At 41.5% G+C, this 15433-nt stretch overlaps 1 protein-coding gene across 1 annotated transcript; it reads right to left on the bottom strand.

Moving 5' to 3' along the window:
- Nucleotides 1–13469, bottom strand: RAB18 (RAB18, member RAS oncogene family). Its single transcript, XM_072329880.1, has 7 exons — nucleotides 13285–13469; nucleotides 11143–11198; nucleotides 5774–5835; nucleotides 4985–5057; nucleotides 3301–3419; nucleotides 3159–3225; nucleotides 1–1725 (listed from the first exon to the last, which is right to left on the bottom strand). The coding sequence occupies exons 1-7, from the start codon at nucleotides 13350–13352 to the stop codon at nucleotides 1550–1552; spliced, it is 621 nt and encodes a 206-aa protein (XP_072185981.1). The 5' UTR covers nucleotides 13353–13469; the 3' UTR covers nucleotides 1–1549.
- Nucleotides 13470–15433: the final 1964 nt, after the last annotated feature.

The following is a 15433-nucleotide window of genomic DNA, read 5'->3' as shown; positions in this document are numbered from 1 at the left end:
TAATATGTATGTGTATTTAATAACAATTACATTTACATATTTAAATTATCCTACTACATCAACGATACTATAGATACAATACTTGGTAAAAACAACTAGCGTGGTTAAGTCTCCAAAGTTTGATATTGTCTTCAAGCAAGTGTAAAACAGAATAGAAAGCAGTTTCCATGTGAAGAATAGTGTATTTTAACAGAAGCAGCCAAGATCTGCTGCAAAATACAGATCATGTACGCTGACATGTACACAAAACCTTGCAGTAAGAAAAGGCAGTCATTCACTATATTTACAAGAAGTTGCCCAAGAGTTCAGTTACTGATTGCACTATAGTGATATTAAAAAAATAAAAATCAACACAGCATCCTTGTCTTGTCCTTCACAAATCAGAAATAATTTCTCTGTAAGAAATGACCTTGTTTAAATCACGTGCGCTAGAAAATATACAACTCTACAATAGAAAGAGGTTAGAAAAGTTGAATACTGTGGAAAAAAAAAATTTATTAGTCTATACAAGTCTTCTGAAACAAACCATTGGCTTTGATACAGTTAATTCAAGTTACTCATTGTAATAGTATTTTCCATACAGTAGCCCCAGAGCTTCTCATTTAGTGTCTGTGAGAGGAAGTTATATTTCCAAACAGGTAGCCACACAAAGCAGACATAATACAGATCTTCACAGCCATAGTGAGCTACGGTTTGAGATAGGTATAAACATTAAAGTAAATGAGGCATCTGTACTGAAAAGTGGCAAACTGATTCACAATGGAAGAACATAGATGTCATTTAGACTCCTTGCCAAAATGAAGACTTCCTACAGCAGGCCTAGAGTAGAATGCATCATAAAAACCTAGAGTGCAAGAGTACCACAAATTTAATATATAAATATCACAGGATTAAAACTCCAGTTAAGCCATTGACTGAAGTGATGATTAAAAAGAAAAAAGGGCATCCTCAAACTTTGCAAAGGAAGCTTTCAAGGCATCTCTTCCAGAAGGTGCTGATAATAATTATGGCCTGTGCCAATTTGCATTTTGAACAGCTCAGCTGAAATAAAAATTCAGCATTTATCTAAGAACTGTGTAATAGTGTTGTTTTTATTAATATCAAAAAAGCATCCACTAGAAGAGATGAAATGTAACATTTATAGCTTACACTGTTTTCAAGGTCTGTGTACATTACATAGTTCTGTAATTTCGAGAGTATTTAAAAATGAGACAGAAAGCAGACAATGTAGTAATGTGCATGTGTTAGATGGATTTGTTTAGAATACTTACATGATGGATGTATACAGTCATAAAACTTTTAGTGCATTTGTTCCTGCACATTATTTATGCTACTGTATAAAAACCTGAAGATGGCAAATTGGGCATGCTTACCATAACATTCTCAAACTGGGAAAGCTGCAGAACATCTTTCCTACAAGTGTTCACTGCCATGATACAAAACAAGTATGTGCAAACTGCAAGGTCCCTAAAAATAGCATTTAATGGATTTATTTTACAGAAAGATGTCACTATCTGTTTAAATATGCAAAGAATAAGCCTCCCAAAGTTTATAACATAGAACAATATCCACCACATGCGCCTCCTCCATGTCCTTCTTCCTTGTTTGATAATTTTACACCTTTGTTTTGGCTCTCACTCTCCCACAGTCCAGGAGTCTGAATGATTTTTTCAACAAGTTCTTCAAAGGCACACTGTACACCATCGCATGTTTTTGCACTTGCCTCTGGAAAAGCGATACAAGAAGTCCAATGTTAGCATAGCTTCCAATAATTTGTTTAGTGCTACTTTCAGAAAAGTCTTAACCTGTCACCTAGATTTACAACTTCTACAACACATTCTACAACATGCAGCAGCATCAGAATCAGCAGGAATGCAGATTTTTTGTTCCACTAGTTGCTGCTTTATTAAGAGAGCTTTTGGGTTGAATGTCACTAGAATATATGGAGACTTACAGTGTATTTTTGCTGTGGAAAGCAGTTCAGTAAAAAGAAAGACTGGAAAATTTGCCTGCTGCCAGAACTGCAGTACTACTATCATTAGAAGGGAAGGACTCCATACTGCATGTTTCTGGGTCAGCCTCCGTGCTAAAACCATTCTGTTAAAAACTGAACAAGGCTCTCATTTCTTCTGCATTGAGCAGAGTTCTTGATAATCTCATTCAGGAATCTCTTTCATCAAAAACAGAAAACACTGCTCACTGGGTATATTCTGAGAGCAAACAGAAACCACTCGTAACTGTTCAGCCCATTAAGGCTTGCCCTGTTCTTCTGCACAGTAACACAGATACTTGCTCACACACAAACACACATATATTGTTTCATGCTTCCTTCCTTTTATATTCCTTGCACTTAACAGCTTGCACCTCAGTTCTGAGCTTCTTCCATTTCCACACCTGACTCTAAAGCCAAAAACGCTGCAAAAACTAGGCAAAAATGTGTTATTAGTTACAGATGAGGAACACATCCATGCCCAGAAGATAGAGGAACACAGAGCGTGTCACTGAACTGCTTTGTTACTTGAGTCATCCTATTAATTACTTCTGGCTGATCCTTACATGAAAGGATTAACAAACTCGTGCATAAAGAATCAATTTAATTTTAAGCCCATCTCATTCACAGCAAAATAAGACCAACATTTTTCCTCCAATCGGGAGGGTCACTATTCCATCCAACCCACCATTTACAAGCTAACTATATTCCCACTTCTTTTTACATTATAGTTCTACTGCAGGTTTGTCAAGTACCAGCTATTTTGCTATACTGAAAATTGGCTATTAGTACCAGAGTACCAGTTTTCCCTGATTCATTTTGCTTCTGTTTGTAACTCTGCAAGCAGGTCTGGACTAAAAGGGAAAAAACCTAACAATTATAAGCAATTAGGCAGAACCTCAAAGCAAAAACAGTTTTTGTCAAACTACAGCCAATCCTGCATTCCACCCTTAATTCTTACTGAGCTTTCAAGTACAGCTCACAGTTAAGCTAGACCACTGCACACATTTAGAGACAGATTTAAAGAAGATGGGTGTTAACTTATCTTTGCACCTACTGCAGCTGAGAAACATTGCTAATTTGTATAAAAATTCAGTCTCACAGAAGCGGTACCTTCCATCATGTAACAAAAACTCAAGTAAAATCTCTGCAAGTATCTGTAACGTACCTATGAACAACATGGAATGTTTTCTTGCAAATTTGAGACCTTCGTTTCTGTCAACTTCACGGTTTTCCTGCAAGACAGTATTAATATGTATTATTAGCAAAGTACACTAGCAGAACATTCATTGCAGTTGAACCAAGTTTACCTTATCAATCTTGTTTCCAACCAGCATTTTCACTATGTCATTCCTTGTGCAGTACGTTTCCAGTTCGTTTAACCAGTTATCCAGCTTGACAAAAGTATCTCTTCTTGTAACATCATAAACTGAAAGATATAAGCAATGTTATTTCACAGTATTGTTCCAAGAAAGACACCCTACATTAGAACAGGAGCAAAAATTATGTTTTTTTTAACTAGAAAACCAATGAAACCGCAAGGAGTCCAGTTTACACTTCATGCACCAGCTCCAATTATTGATTATTTGTATGCAGAGCAACTCTAAGATTCAGTTACGTTTTGACATCCTGGTTTACAGGATAGAGACTACTATTCTTCAAAGAATTCTGTGTTTGCAAACCACAGATACAGGACACTTACATCATTACAGAAGATACACCTAGAGGATGTCATGACCTTCTGCACTGACCATCTCACTTGTGATTGCTAAGAGCGTTACTTATACTGCACTGCTGCATTGCTCACAGAATTGTAGAATCATCTGGGTTGGAAAAAGACCTTCGAAATCATCACCACCACTAAACTACATGCCATAATGCCATGCCCACATATTTGAAGTACTTCCAGGGCTGGGGACTCCACCACTAACCTGGGCAGCCCATTTATCACCCTTTCTGTGAATAAATTCTTCTTAATATCCAATCTAACCACATCCCCCAGCATTATTTGAGACTGCTTCCTTGCATTCAAAGTCACCTGAGACCAACATCCTCCATGCTGCAGCCTCCCTTCAGGTAGCTGTAGGATTAATGAGGTCTCCCTTCAGCCTCCCCTAGACCAAACAGCCACAATTTCTTCAGTCACTCCTCATTTTTAGCTAAAAAAGTAAACTGACAACTAAATCCTCAGCACGGCAGCATTCCGTTTTACTTAGCATTCTATACGTGGTACAAGTAATAAGCCACACTAACAGTTACACTTCTTAGATCTAAATTTCAATAGCCAGTGACTACCTAATAATGACTGTTTCAAACTCTGAAAAATCTTTTTCCTTCAGTCTCCACTCCATATGTAGATAAGTATTAACAGCTGGTTTCACTCAAACCAAGTTACACTTGCAAGAACAGTCTGATCTCTAAAAAGCCATTCAACAAAGAACTAGTAGAGGATTATTTTTAAAAGTCAGAGGGTTAATCCCAACAGAACTTTCTAGATCCAAATAGCACTTGCTTACTCTTAAGGCTTTCAATACTAAGTATTATGTTCAGTGGCAACAGCTAAGGAACTTAAAACATGCTTTGACAGTGTCTTCCTATATTGGGAATATAATGGAACTTGGAAAACAGTACCTACAAAACAAAACCTACCAGGAAACATCATGACAGGTTATTCCAACTTAATCAGTTGGACTGGAGACAATAACTGAACAGTTTAGTCAAGAATCCCTCCAGTCATGAAAGCTTTCAAGAGCTCTAAGATATCCCTTTAAGAAGCAGCAGATTTTAAACTCACGCACAATCCATGTTTCTCAGACCAATGAGACAGTCTATACAGAAGCCAGACATAAAACTCAGTATCTTTTAGCACAGGAGCTGTTCCATACACAGGTACAAAAACTTTCAACATCAATTAGATAGTATAAAAAGGTGAGGTGGGTTGGTACTCCAATGCATGAGAAATTTATTCAAATTTGCATGCAAAGCTGTACTTACCTAGAATAACACCCTGTGCGCCTCTATAGTAGCTGGGTGTTAGTGTTCTGAACCGCTCCTGACCCGCAGTATCCTAAAAAGCCATCCAGAAAGTTCTGTTATTCAGAATTTGAGCAGAATCGATTTTAGCTCTTAAGTATCCAACAGAATACACAACTTATGACTCAAAGTAATTTAGCATATGCAACAATCTGAATTTACAACTACTTGTGTTGTTTCACCCACATTAACTCTGAGACATTTAAACTCTTAAGTGCAGCGAATAACTGGATTAGAGAACAATTAGATTATTTCTGCTGTAGCATTTGTTCTAGCAGGGCATCAGCCAGCCAGAAACACAGCTGTAACACTAAGATTTTATAACAAGCATTAAGATCTGTGGTAGAGGCATCTTCCTCGCTTCTAACACCTCAGTCCAATGACCCGGGGTAAATGCAATTTGACATCCCATGACAGAGCTGGAAGAAGCCCGTATGTTTTAAATAAGTTCAGCTTCACATCCTCAAATTTGAAGCGTCAGCAGCTTAGCAAAGTGAACAAGAAAAGCCCATCAGCTATTAAAAGTGCTGATTCCTTGCCGAAGTTCAGAGTATGATTTTATTTATTGGAGCAGTATACATGCTGCAGACTTCACATATCAAAAACGTAAGCAACTCTAGGTACTAAAACCCCCAACTCCTCCCAATTACCATTCTATTTAACATAAAATGATTTAATACAATTTTGTATCATACAAGCCATCACCTTTCCCAAAACAAAGCTCTACATTAAAAACAAGGCAAGACTTACCCATATTGCTAGTTTAGCTTTGTTTCCATCAACTGAAATAGTTTTCACCTTGAAGTCTACACCTGGAAAAGAAAAAAAATATGTTACACCTTCAAATATATAATCCACATTTTGGAAATGGAAAACAAGAAAAAAAAAAATCAAACTCAAAAAACAGGTTGTATTTGGACAGCAGTAGTAAGTTCTACTGGTTACTTCCACACCTTGCTATCAAAGTTAATAAGGTTTTTATTGAAGGGCTTTTGTAAAAACCTAATGACATCTCAGACCATTATCTCAAATATGGAAATGAGGGGGAAAAATAATTTTCCAACATTAATGTACACTTCCCATACCAAGCATTCTAGTTTTAATTCAAATGGGTCAGCTTTCAAATCATTACTCAAAGACACGTCCTTGTGCACATCACTGTTCTCAACATCCTTTCAAAACCAACAAGGAAGCTGTAGCAAGGCAGTGAAACAGAGAAAATAAGCTCATCTCTAACAACCTGACCAAGTCCCATCAGCATGGTCAGCCAGAGGCAGACTGGCATAGACAGGGACTGATCTAATACATGACATCTATCCTATGAGAAATAATGTCAGATGACACTAATTGCTCTAATGAGCACATCAAATAAGCTCCAGGTTATTTGAAAATGCAGTATGTCTCTTATAAGGATTCCAACAGCATTAGGAACACACAAGAACTGCACACAACAAGAAAGACACAGACAGACATCATGGTAACATCTCTACTGTCAACAAGAATAATCAGCTTCAATATCAGGATTTTCTTTTTTCTCTCTTCTTTTTTTTAAAAAAAATAAAAATAAAAATACATGGGAACTAAGAGCCTGTCACTTCCCCAAGGAAAGCTACACAGCAGCAGGAGGACAAAGTTAAAGGCTATAGCAATACAAGTGAGGGAGAGGTCGGGTACAGTTATACTTCATTTTGCTCACCCCCTTCTCCTGCCCCCCCTCATCAGCCAGTAGCCCTGAAATGAAGTATAACAAAGTCATTTTCCAGAGGCAAAGACTCTTAATCCCCAACTAAGCAGTAATATAAAGCTTTACGCCATGCACAAGCATGGCACATTATTGTACAGTTAGGTTTGCAGAATAGAAGTACCACCACTAGCTTTTCACCTTTTCAACACCAGTTCTTAGAACTTAGTTCACAGCAGGCTGCTTTGATAGCAGGTTGCCACAACTCGGTCCTAAAGAACATCCAGTCCCAACAATTTTTTGGCATTCAGCAGTAACTTTTACACTAACAGAATCTCCTCCTCCACAGCAATGCTGTATTTCTTCCCCCAAACTGTGAAAATCACCATTGCTCAGCTAGAACATCTGACTGCTCACAGTACAGATTTACCCACCAATCTGATACTAAAATCTACAGCTGTAGGTGTTATGAGTCCATCAGATACTGCACATAAATCCAAAGCACATCAAAGTAGTTTCAAGGACTTTTTTCCCCTAGAGCATCAGCTGTGTTTCAAAGCCAGATTACTGTGCTGCCATTAACTTCACAGACCAAATGTCAAACCTGTCCTGCAATTTTCAGTTAATGGAAAGTGCATGTGCACCTTTAAGTGAGCCTTGCTGATAAGCTTAAAATCAGAAGGTAATGTTTATATATATAAACTGCTTGTGCGGATTTTAAGTTAAGAAGCTAAAATAGTGAATAAGCCTCATGTATTATAGACTGATTGCTAAAAGAAAAAAGCACACTAAAAGGTATCTTTTCAAGTGATTAAGACACATCAAATATTCTATAAAAGCAAGACAAGGAGATATTTTTATTTAAATGGCATAAGAGAGCAAGAAGAAAACTTTAGGCCTCTAGAAAATTGTTTGTCAAAGAGCACAAGCAGTGCACTTATGTTCCGTACATGATGCAGTGAAATTCTGTGACAAGTGTCAGTTCTAAGCTTACAAGATGAGTTGACATTTCTCACCCTGACACCAGAAAGCTGACAGTGCTTTTTGCCACGCTGCAGGAGGCAGCCAAAACCAAGGGAGCATGGTCCTATACTGTACTCATGTGTGGCGGCACATACTGCCCAAGCCAAAGAGAGCCAGCACTACACACCAACAGACTACAGACCTACAGTCTGCAAGAAATAGTTCTGCCCCCTCATGCTGCTGCCGCTCTTAGCCCACCATGCCATACCGTATTTGTACCAAGTGCAGTCAGCTGGAGTGTGTTATCTGTGTTAAAGGTAACTGAGAAGCCAGGCATCCGGCAGCTGCAGGACTCCAAGTGCAAGGAAGGCCACAAAGCTAAGAGAGATGTATGCAATACATTGCTTCACTTATGAAATAAGGATTGCATTTCAAGTTTATCTAGAATCTCTCATACAAAGAGAAAGCAAGAGGAGACGGGCAAAAAGCAGTGAGGACTACATAGAATAGCAGGGTACAGTCTGACCCATGAGATGAAGCCCTGCGACAAGCTTGCCTCAAAAGAACATGAGGACAGTGATCTGCTAGGAAGAATAAGACATGGTTAGTCCTGCAGAAGCTACTGAAGCCACTAAAACCCTGCAAACAAATGGGTTTGAAGTTTATATTGGACCCAGTAGCAGTAGGTTTGTGCAAGACACAAAGATCACTTTTCCTTTTGTCTCAACAGGGAAGAGACCAGCCTTGCTACAGCCAAGCCTTAACCCAGTATTCTCTCTTCACTTCTTATTCTAAGTAGAAGCCAAAGACGCCTCACCCAATTCAGCAGTCAGTAAGCAGATGACACTGAAAGATAACATTCTGTAGTCTACCCCCACGTTTTGGAAACGCACGGTGCTCTGCAGTCCCAAGAGAAAGGACCAAACTCAAACTCAAAGTGAATCAGCCCAAGAAAAGATCCAAGTACAGATTCACAAAATGTTTTGGCGTCTCACCATCTTGCAAACCCCGGTATTTTGCATCTAGGATTTGTCCTGCAGCAGTAAACAATTCTCTAAGAATTCATCCCCTAATACTTCATCTCTACAAACACAGTCTGTCCTAAGAGCTGAAAGGCTGCCTCCCAGGAATACATTCATCAGAAGAATGGAGATGCCACAGCTTAGCTGCTTCAAAGAAAAAAAAATAAGTACAACCCAGATTCTGTTCCCTTTTCACTTAAATAGGGGAAAAAAGTCCATAGGAATTTGCTATCCCACAAATGCTCTGCACAACATGCTACAGAACTTTAACTGCTGCTGTGCAGTGTGACAAATCCCAAAGAGAAGGAATCACATCAGGATCTTTCAGCATCTACTCTAGATTTTTCCCCACTTTGCTCTGCCCTCATGAGGGTCTGTGGGCAGCACTGCACCCAGGCCTGGGGCACTCAGCACAACAGAGACATGGAAGGGGGGCCATGAGGATGCTCAGAGGGCTGGAGGACATCCTCTGCAATGACAGGCTGCGGGAGCTGCGCTTGTTCAGCCCAGAGAAGAAAAGGCTCTGGGATGAGCTCCCTGCAGCCCTTCAACAATACAGAAACTGATATTTTACATGGTCTGACAGCGATAACATTAATGTATGTCATGACTAACTTTTCTTGTAATGAAGTTTCATTTGCTCATGGAAATTTGTGCTTCTTATTACCCAGCAATCAAACATCACAAACCACAGCACGTGCTCTCAATATATTTAGGTCCAAACCAATAAGATGCTGATTTGTGAGTCAGACAACTGAAGATGAAAGCAGCGGCACAACGCTACCTGAAGTTTTATTGGTTTTATTTCAAACAAGCAAATTAACGAGCATCCTCAATGCACAACCCAGCAATTATTTTCTCATGGCCTACACTTGTCAAAGAAAGCAGAAGCAGCTTAAATGAGCGTTTTGTCCTTTCTGGGACAAATTAAGATTGTTCTTTTGGAGATGAAGCACTGTATTCACGCTTGCTGGCACATGAAAGCTATCATTTACAAGTTCAATACCAACTCTGAAATGCTGTCATTGCCCTTTTAGGCAGATATATGAAGTTAAATTCGGGGTACTCTGAAAACATCTCCATTGATAAGTAGATTTCAGTTCTTTCTCAAGTTTTAAAATCTTCAGAATAAAGCCACAATCCCTGCACTTCTGAGGAGGTCAGCATGCTGTTGTAACTGGGCAGTACTGCACCAGTAATACCAGCAGGGAAAAAAACACCCCTGACACCTACTCAGGAAGTTATACAACGTTACTAGGAAAGCCTCAGCAGTACTTAGTGACACGTGCCTGCGCACTGCCTTTGCATATGATCATTCTCCAACCTTCATATGCTTAGGGCAGCAATTCCCACGTGGCAGTCACAACCAGCAGAAGCCACACAGAAGCAATACTATTTATTAAGCCTTTTCTTGCCTTGAAGTCACTATCACTGCATTTCTCAATGCTCCACAGGAGAAGTGCTACTGTACCTTATTAACATTATTGAAGACTTACTAAACAAACAGACAAAGTTAAGCTAGATTTGTTTTTTTCCCCTTGAATTTGGCTGTTCCTAATCAGAGTCCTCAGCCAGAACTCTGCAGAGGAAGTAAGAAAAGTCTTAGAATAGAAATACAGTACAGAAAAGCTACTTTTTCATTACTTCAGTTATTATTGTGGCACAGCTGGCCATCAAAAGAAGCACAATAGACTTCAAAAAACACAATGTAACAATCTACATAAGATATCCTGCATTCCTGCAGTGCTTTGCACAAACACTATTAACTCTGCTGTTGGTAGGCATCATACCAACACAGCCACGATCCTTTGTTCCCCAACTCCAGTTTCATGGCTCCCTTCAATATTTTTCAATAGTATTTGCTGTCAAGGAACTGATTATTAACTAGAAAAAGAAAACAAAACACATGTGGTTTCTCCCCTGTATGGGAAAAGCAGACGCTACACACTGCCCAGTACACTCCAGTATTGTCCAAGCTGCAAAAGCTGACATCCTCTAGTAGCTTCCAAAGTATTTTTAACTCTCAAGCTACCCAAATATCATATTACTCACAAATCCTGGACTACCCAAACACCTTCACAACTACTTTGCAAATAATTCAGTAGGAGACATAACAGTGCTTGTTACAATTCCAATTTAGCCTGAAATGCTAGAAAAGATTGGCAGACTGTTAAATCAGAACTTCCCACTACGACTTACACCTTCACCAAGGGTGACATTTACCATCTGTTTTCCTAGGCAAGGTTATATTTTACCACACAGGGGACAACTACATCCCAGTACAGACAAGACACCAATTACTGCTACATGCTAAACTGTGTCCACATCATTCTTTCCTGACAGAATAACAGATATGACTGAACTTTGCTGCTGCTTTGGCAAGTCTAAACAAACTGCTGTTTTATTCTACAGCTGGTGTGAATTTTTCTCAGGTAGCATCAGCACATACTTACCAATTGTGGCTGCAAGTTCTGGGTCAAATGTATCATCTGTGAACCGCAGCAGAAGGCTGATGGGAATAGGAAAAGGGAAAAAAGAGTTATTGCAGCATATCCACAGCTTGTCAAAAGCCTATAAATCTAAAAGAAATAGTAAGATTACAAAGCTGAAGAAAAATACATCTCATTTTTCCATCCTTACCCTGCAATACAAAACAAAGAAGAAAACAAAATAATACAGTAGCCATGATGTGTCAGAAGAGCCCAGCCCTTTTCTATACACTCAGTACAGAGTATGTCTCTGAAAGAAGTGCCACTCAAGCTGGCAGATCAGTTGCCTGAACAGTCAGGTGATCTGCTCGTGTTCCTCTTTTCTCAGAACTCAGTATGACCGTAAGATTCTTTCAGTTTTGTGTTATCTCACAGAGTATTTCTGTAAACTTAGCAAGAAAATTCCAAGTCAGCTTTTTACCTAAGAAATAATTCCTGGAATTAGGCGTGCATCCATTACAAAGAGACACAGACACTGAACAGCAGAAATTACTCCAAATCATTTTACAGTTTCGTATCCTTTCTGTATATGACAGCTTTAACATACACAGCATTTCTCCCCACCCACAGCTGTTTGCTACCAATAAACCAGATGCAAGCAAAATTTACTCCCACATTATAGTAGTAGGGTCCTTGCTAGAAGTACCCATAAGCCACAGCACTTGTACCAAATGTAAATATTTTGGCAAGACAAAGTTTCTTAGTATACTATTTCTTTTTCTTTTTAAGTCAGTAACCTTATTCATCTGTGGTGAGTAAATCTCGCCATGTGGCAGACAGCTGCTGGCTATGACCGACAGCTTCTGTTCATTTCCAGGCTAGGGAAACAAAACAAAGCCTTGTTTACTTTTTGGGAGATGCTATTTAAGAGCAGCTATTTTAGGGACAACTAGAGCCAATTCCGCTTAAAGGAGGCAAAATATGGAACCTTCATATTGCTACTGGAATAAAAACATCAGTTTGTAAGCCTGGAGAGTTAAACTCAGCCAATCTCTCATTTTGCCATTATTTCATATAGAGATGTCTTCTACAAAGCACAGCGCTGTTACAGTGTCCAGGTGTACAGCAGCATTTGGATGAGAAGTCAGGACTGCAACCACGTGCTACGTGAGAACAACCCAAGTTCAGCATCCAAAACATTCAAGCCAAGGGACGGCTATTTCTTGTTTTGAAGAAATCAATTTCTGAATGCCTGTTTATGCACTCGTGTGCACTGTGTGTCACACAGCCACATACAAAAGAGTAGATTTCTTTTAGTTGAGAGAATCTCAAGACACGTCTGTCATAAGAGGCCTACCACACTGGGTTGTTGATTCAGCAGCTAACTCCAAGGAGTGGCTAACAGATTTATAATAGGGTGTTGGTTGTTGTTTTTTCTCCTATTAGCAATTTACAGGTTACTCAGGGCCATGGTATGAGATTGAGCTTATACACATAACAAAAGAAAATAACAATAATCAACATAAGAAGTGTGTTTTGTTCCCAGATGACCTACACTCATAAATCACTTATTTTATTGAAGTCTATGGCACCATCAAAAAAAATACGGGGAAAAAAAAATTAAAGACAAAAGAAGGGAGTTTAGACAAAAGATGCAATAGCAATGAGAAACGGGGCTTGGGAAAGCACCCCAGTATAACGTCAACAGAAGAGTCAGCAGCAGACTGACTTCGATATGTACTTTATGTGCCCCTGCCCCCTTTGTCAGCACTAGGACCCGTGTGCGACTACATGCACACGTAAGAACGGACCCCAAAGCAACACGAAGATGAGTAAGCACACCATCTGCCGACGAAGGCTCAGAGGGCACCAGGAGGCCCAAGTCCCCGTGTCAGGGCCCGCAGGGCTCGGCCGCGCCTCTGCCCGGCTCAGGCAGCACCACCGCTCTCCCCCAGGGCGGATCACCAGAAGACGAGGCCGGCAGCCCGAGCTCGCCCGGCCCGCAGGGGCTGAGAAGCCCCCCCCCAACGCCGGGCAGGCCGCGCCCAGGCCGCGCAGAGGCGGAGGTGGGGGCGGAGTGTCCAACGCGGCGCCGCGGGGGCCTAGGCCGGGCCGACCGCTGCCCCGCGCCGCCGCTGAGAGGCCGCCGGAGACGGTGCCCCTCACCTGGACTTGCCGACGCCGCTCTCGCCGATAATGAGAATCTTCAGCGTGGTCAACACGTCCTCGTCCATCCCGTCGGCGCGCCCGGCCCTGCCCGGCCCCGACCGACAGACGCTCCCTACCCAGGCTGCGGCCGCACCGCTTGCGCCTGCGCGCCCCGCCGCCCCTTTGCACTCGCCCCCTCGCAGGCTGCCCCGCGCATGCGCCGCAGCTGTGCCGGCGGCGGGGGAAGAGGAGGAAAACAACCCCCCCGCCGCCCTGCTGTCGGCGCATGCGCAGATCGGAGGGAGCCGAGCTGGAGTTGGCCGCGGGGTGGGGGATGGGGCCAAGCGGGTTGTGTACGTGCGGCTGTGCGAGGGGGCGGCTGGGCGTGGGGGTGATGTGCGGGGTGACGGGATGGCGCCGGGCCTGTCGGAGGGGAGAGAGAGGCCTGACCGTGTCGGGAATGGGTGAAAAAAGCAACCAGATCGGGATTGCAGACGGGAAGGAAAAAGTCTGAGCTGCAGTGTGACAGCCAGCTGCCCGCATCCACACTGCCGGAGCGGCCGGTCAGCTCTACACCAACACGTAGGGCTTTTAATCGCCGGTCCCCTACGGCCCCAGGGCCACCGCAGGCACTGCTTGGCCAGTTGTTGTGCTCAGCCTTTGGTTTCCCTTCTACATCTGTGAGCTTTGGCAGTAATATTGCCAGGTAAATCTGAGTCCTTTTTCTGGACGTGCTTCATTATGAAGGCAATGAAAGTGAGAGCAGAAAGGATTGGCCCCTGACGGTCCGGGCCGTGCTTGCAGTGTGTGCTCTCGCACACTGTTAAGAGTGAAAGCTGTGTGGTTCCTGAGGGAGCTTTCAGAAGGATAACAAGGCTGCAAATAACTTGCAGAAAAGCACACCCAGCAGAGCCCTGCCGTAAAACCCTAAATGTTTTTCTAACTTGATTGCAGTGAGAAAGGCTCTTTATAACCAATCTGGCTACCCTGCTATTACAGCTCTGTGCCTCCCTCAGACCGTGTGTAAAGGAGTGAATCTCTTTTACTATTAATCAAATGTATGTCTGAAATCATCCTTCCTGTAGCCCCTAGGCCAGCAATAGAGCATTTTCTCACCTGTCAATACTGGCTCTAGCATACACAAAAAGCCTGAGGCTCTTTTGTAGTCACACCTGGAATGCTGTGTTCAGTTCTGGGCCCCTCAGTACAAGAAAGACATCAAGGCCCTGGAGTGTGTCCAAAGAAGTGCAACGAAGCTGAAAGCTTTTATGTAGTAAACAGTTTTGGTGCCATATGCCATACACTTTCCACCTTCAGGATCTGTTGTCCTGGACTCTTTTGCCTCAGAAAACAAGCTCCTAAGATGAATACAATAACAATAATTATGAGTTATCAAGGCATGTTCTATAATTAAGCCTGTGCAAATAGCTGGCAGTGGACCAGGACTGTGCCTGTTTACTTGTAATAATTTGAGATTTGTTGAAGGTGTGGTTTTGCTTTTTTTGCTGTGGATTATGCTTTGCAGCCATCCAGGAGGAGAGTGTTTATTCTCTGTAGATTATAGTGCTGTGTTAAGGAGTTATGGGATGTGAGGATGGAACAGCATTTCAATTTGAATTTGGAAGATGGACCCAAACAGCAAAGTATTCTGCTATGGATATCAATTCCTTTGCAGTTCAAGAGTATTTGTTTTTATTTGGTTTGTTGTTGTTGTTTTTTCCCATTATAACCACAGAATCAAACTATTCAATATGAATATGGATCATGATTCAGATTATAACTCTGTATGTCACACATAAGGAAGAATTTTTCAGTATGGCATTCAGATCCTTCACCTTAATGATAAACAGTCACATGAAAGCAGGCAAAACTTGCCCTGCACAAACTGTCTTATAGTTCATGCATATGGATGTGATGGTTTTGACCTTAAGAACTGGTGTTTCTTTATGTTGTCCTTGTACAGACTGAGCCATGTAGTCATCTGACATCGTATCTGTCTGCAGCAGTTGACCTGTTTGCAGTCTGTGACTCCTGTTTTAACTCCGGAAAGCCAGGCTGTGTTGTGCATATACCAGCTCTACTCCGGAAGCCAGTGGTAGCGGATGATTAAAGTGTTTCAGACATAATTCCTTCAAAGTGAAGTATAATTCACTAAGGAACGTACAAC

This window comes from Excalfactoria chinensis, chromosome 2 (assembly GCF_039878825.1).
Source record: "Excalfactoria chinensis isolate bCotChi1 chromosome 2, bCotChi1.hap2, whole genome shotgun sequence".
In the NCBI taxonomy this organism is placed as follows: Eukaryota; Metazoa; Chordata; class Aves; order Galliformes; family Phasianidae; genus Excalfactoria; species Excalfactoria chinensis.
The sequence above is the reverse complement of the archived record's forward strand: the minus strand, read 5'-3'. Positions and strand labels throughout refer to the sequence as shown.

What these genes read in the sequence shown, in the direction of transcription:
- RAB18 (XM_072329880.1), bottom strand. Translation starts at nt 13,352, where the DNA reads ATGGACGAGGACGTGTTGACCACGCTGAAGATTCTCATTATCGGCGAG. An exon ending in AGCGGCGTCGGCAAGTCCAG is followed by an intron (nt 11,199 to 13,284) that starts GTGAGGGGCACC and finishes TATTCCCATCAG; the next exon opens with CCTTCTGCTGCGGTTCACAG. An exon ending in TTGGAAACAAGATTGATAAG is followed by an intron (nt 3,226 to 3,300) that starts GTAAACTTGGTT and finishes ACTGTCTTGCAG; the next exon opens with GAAAACCGTGAAGTTGACAG.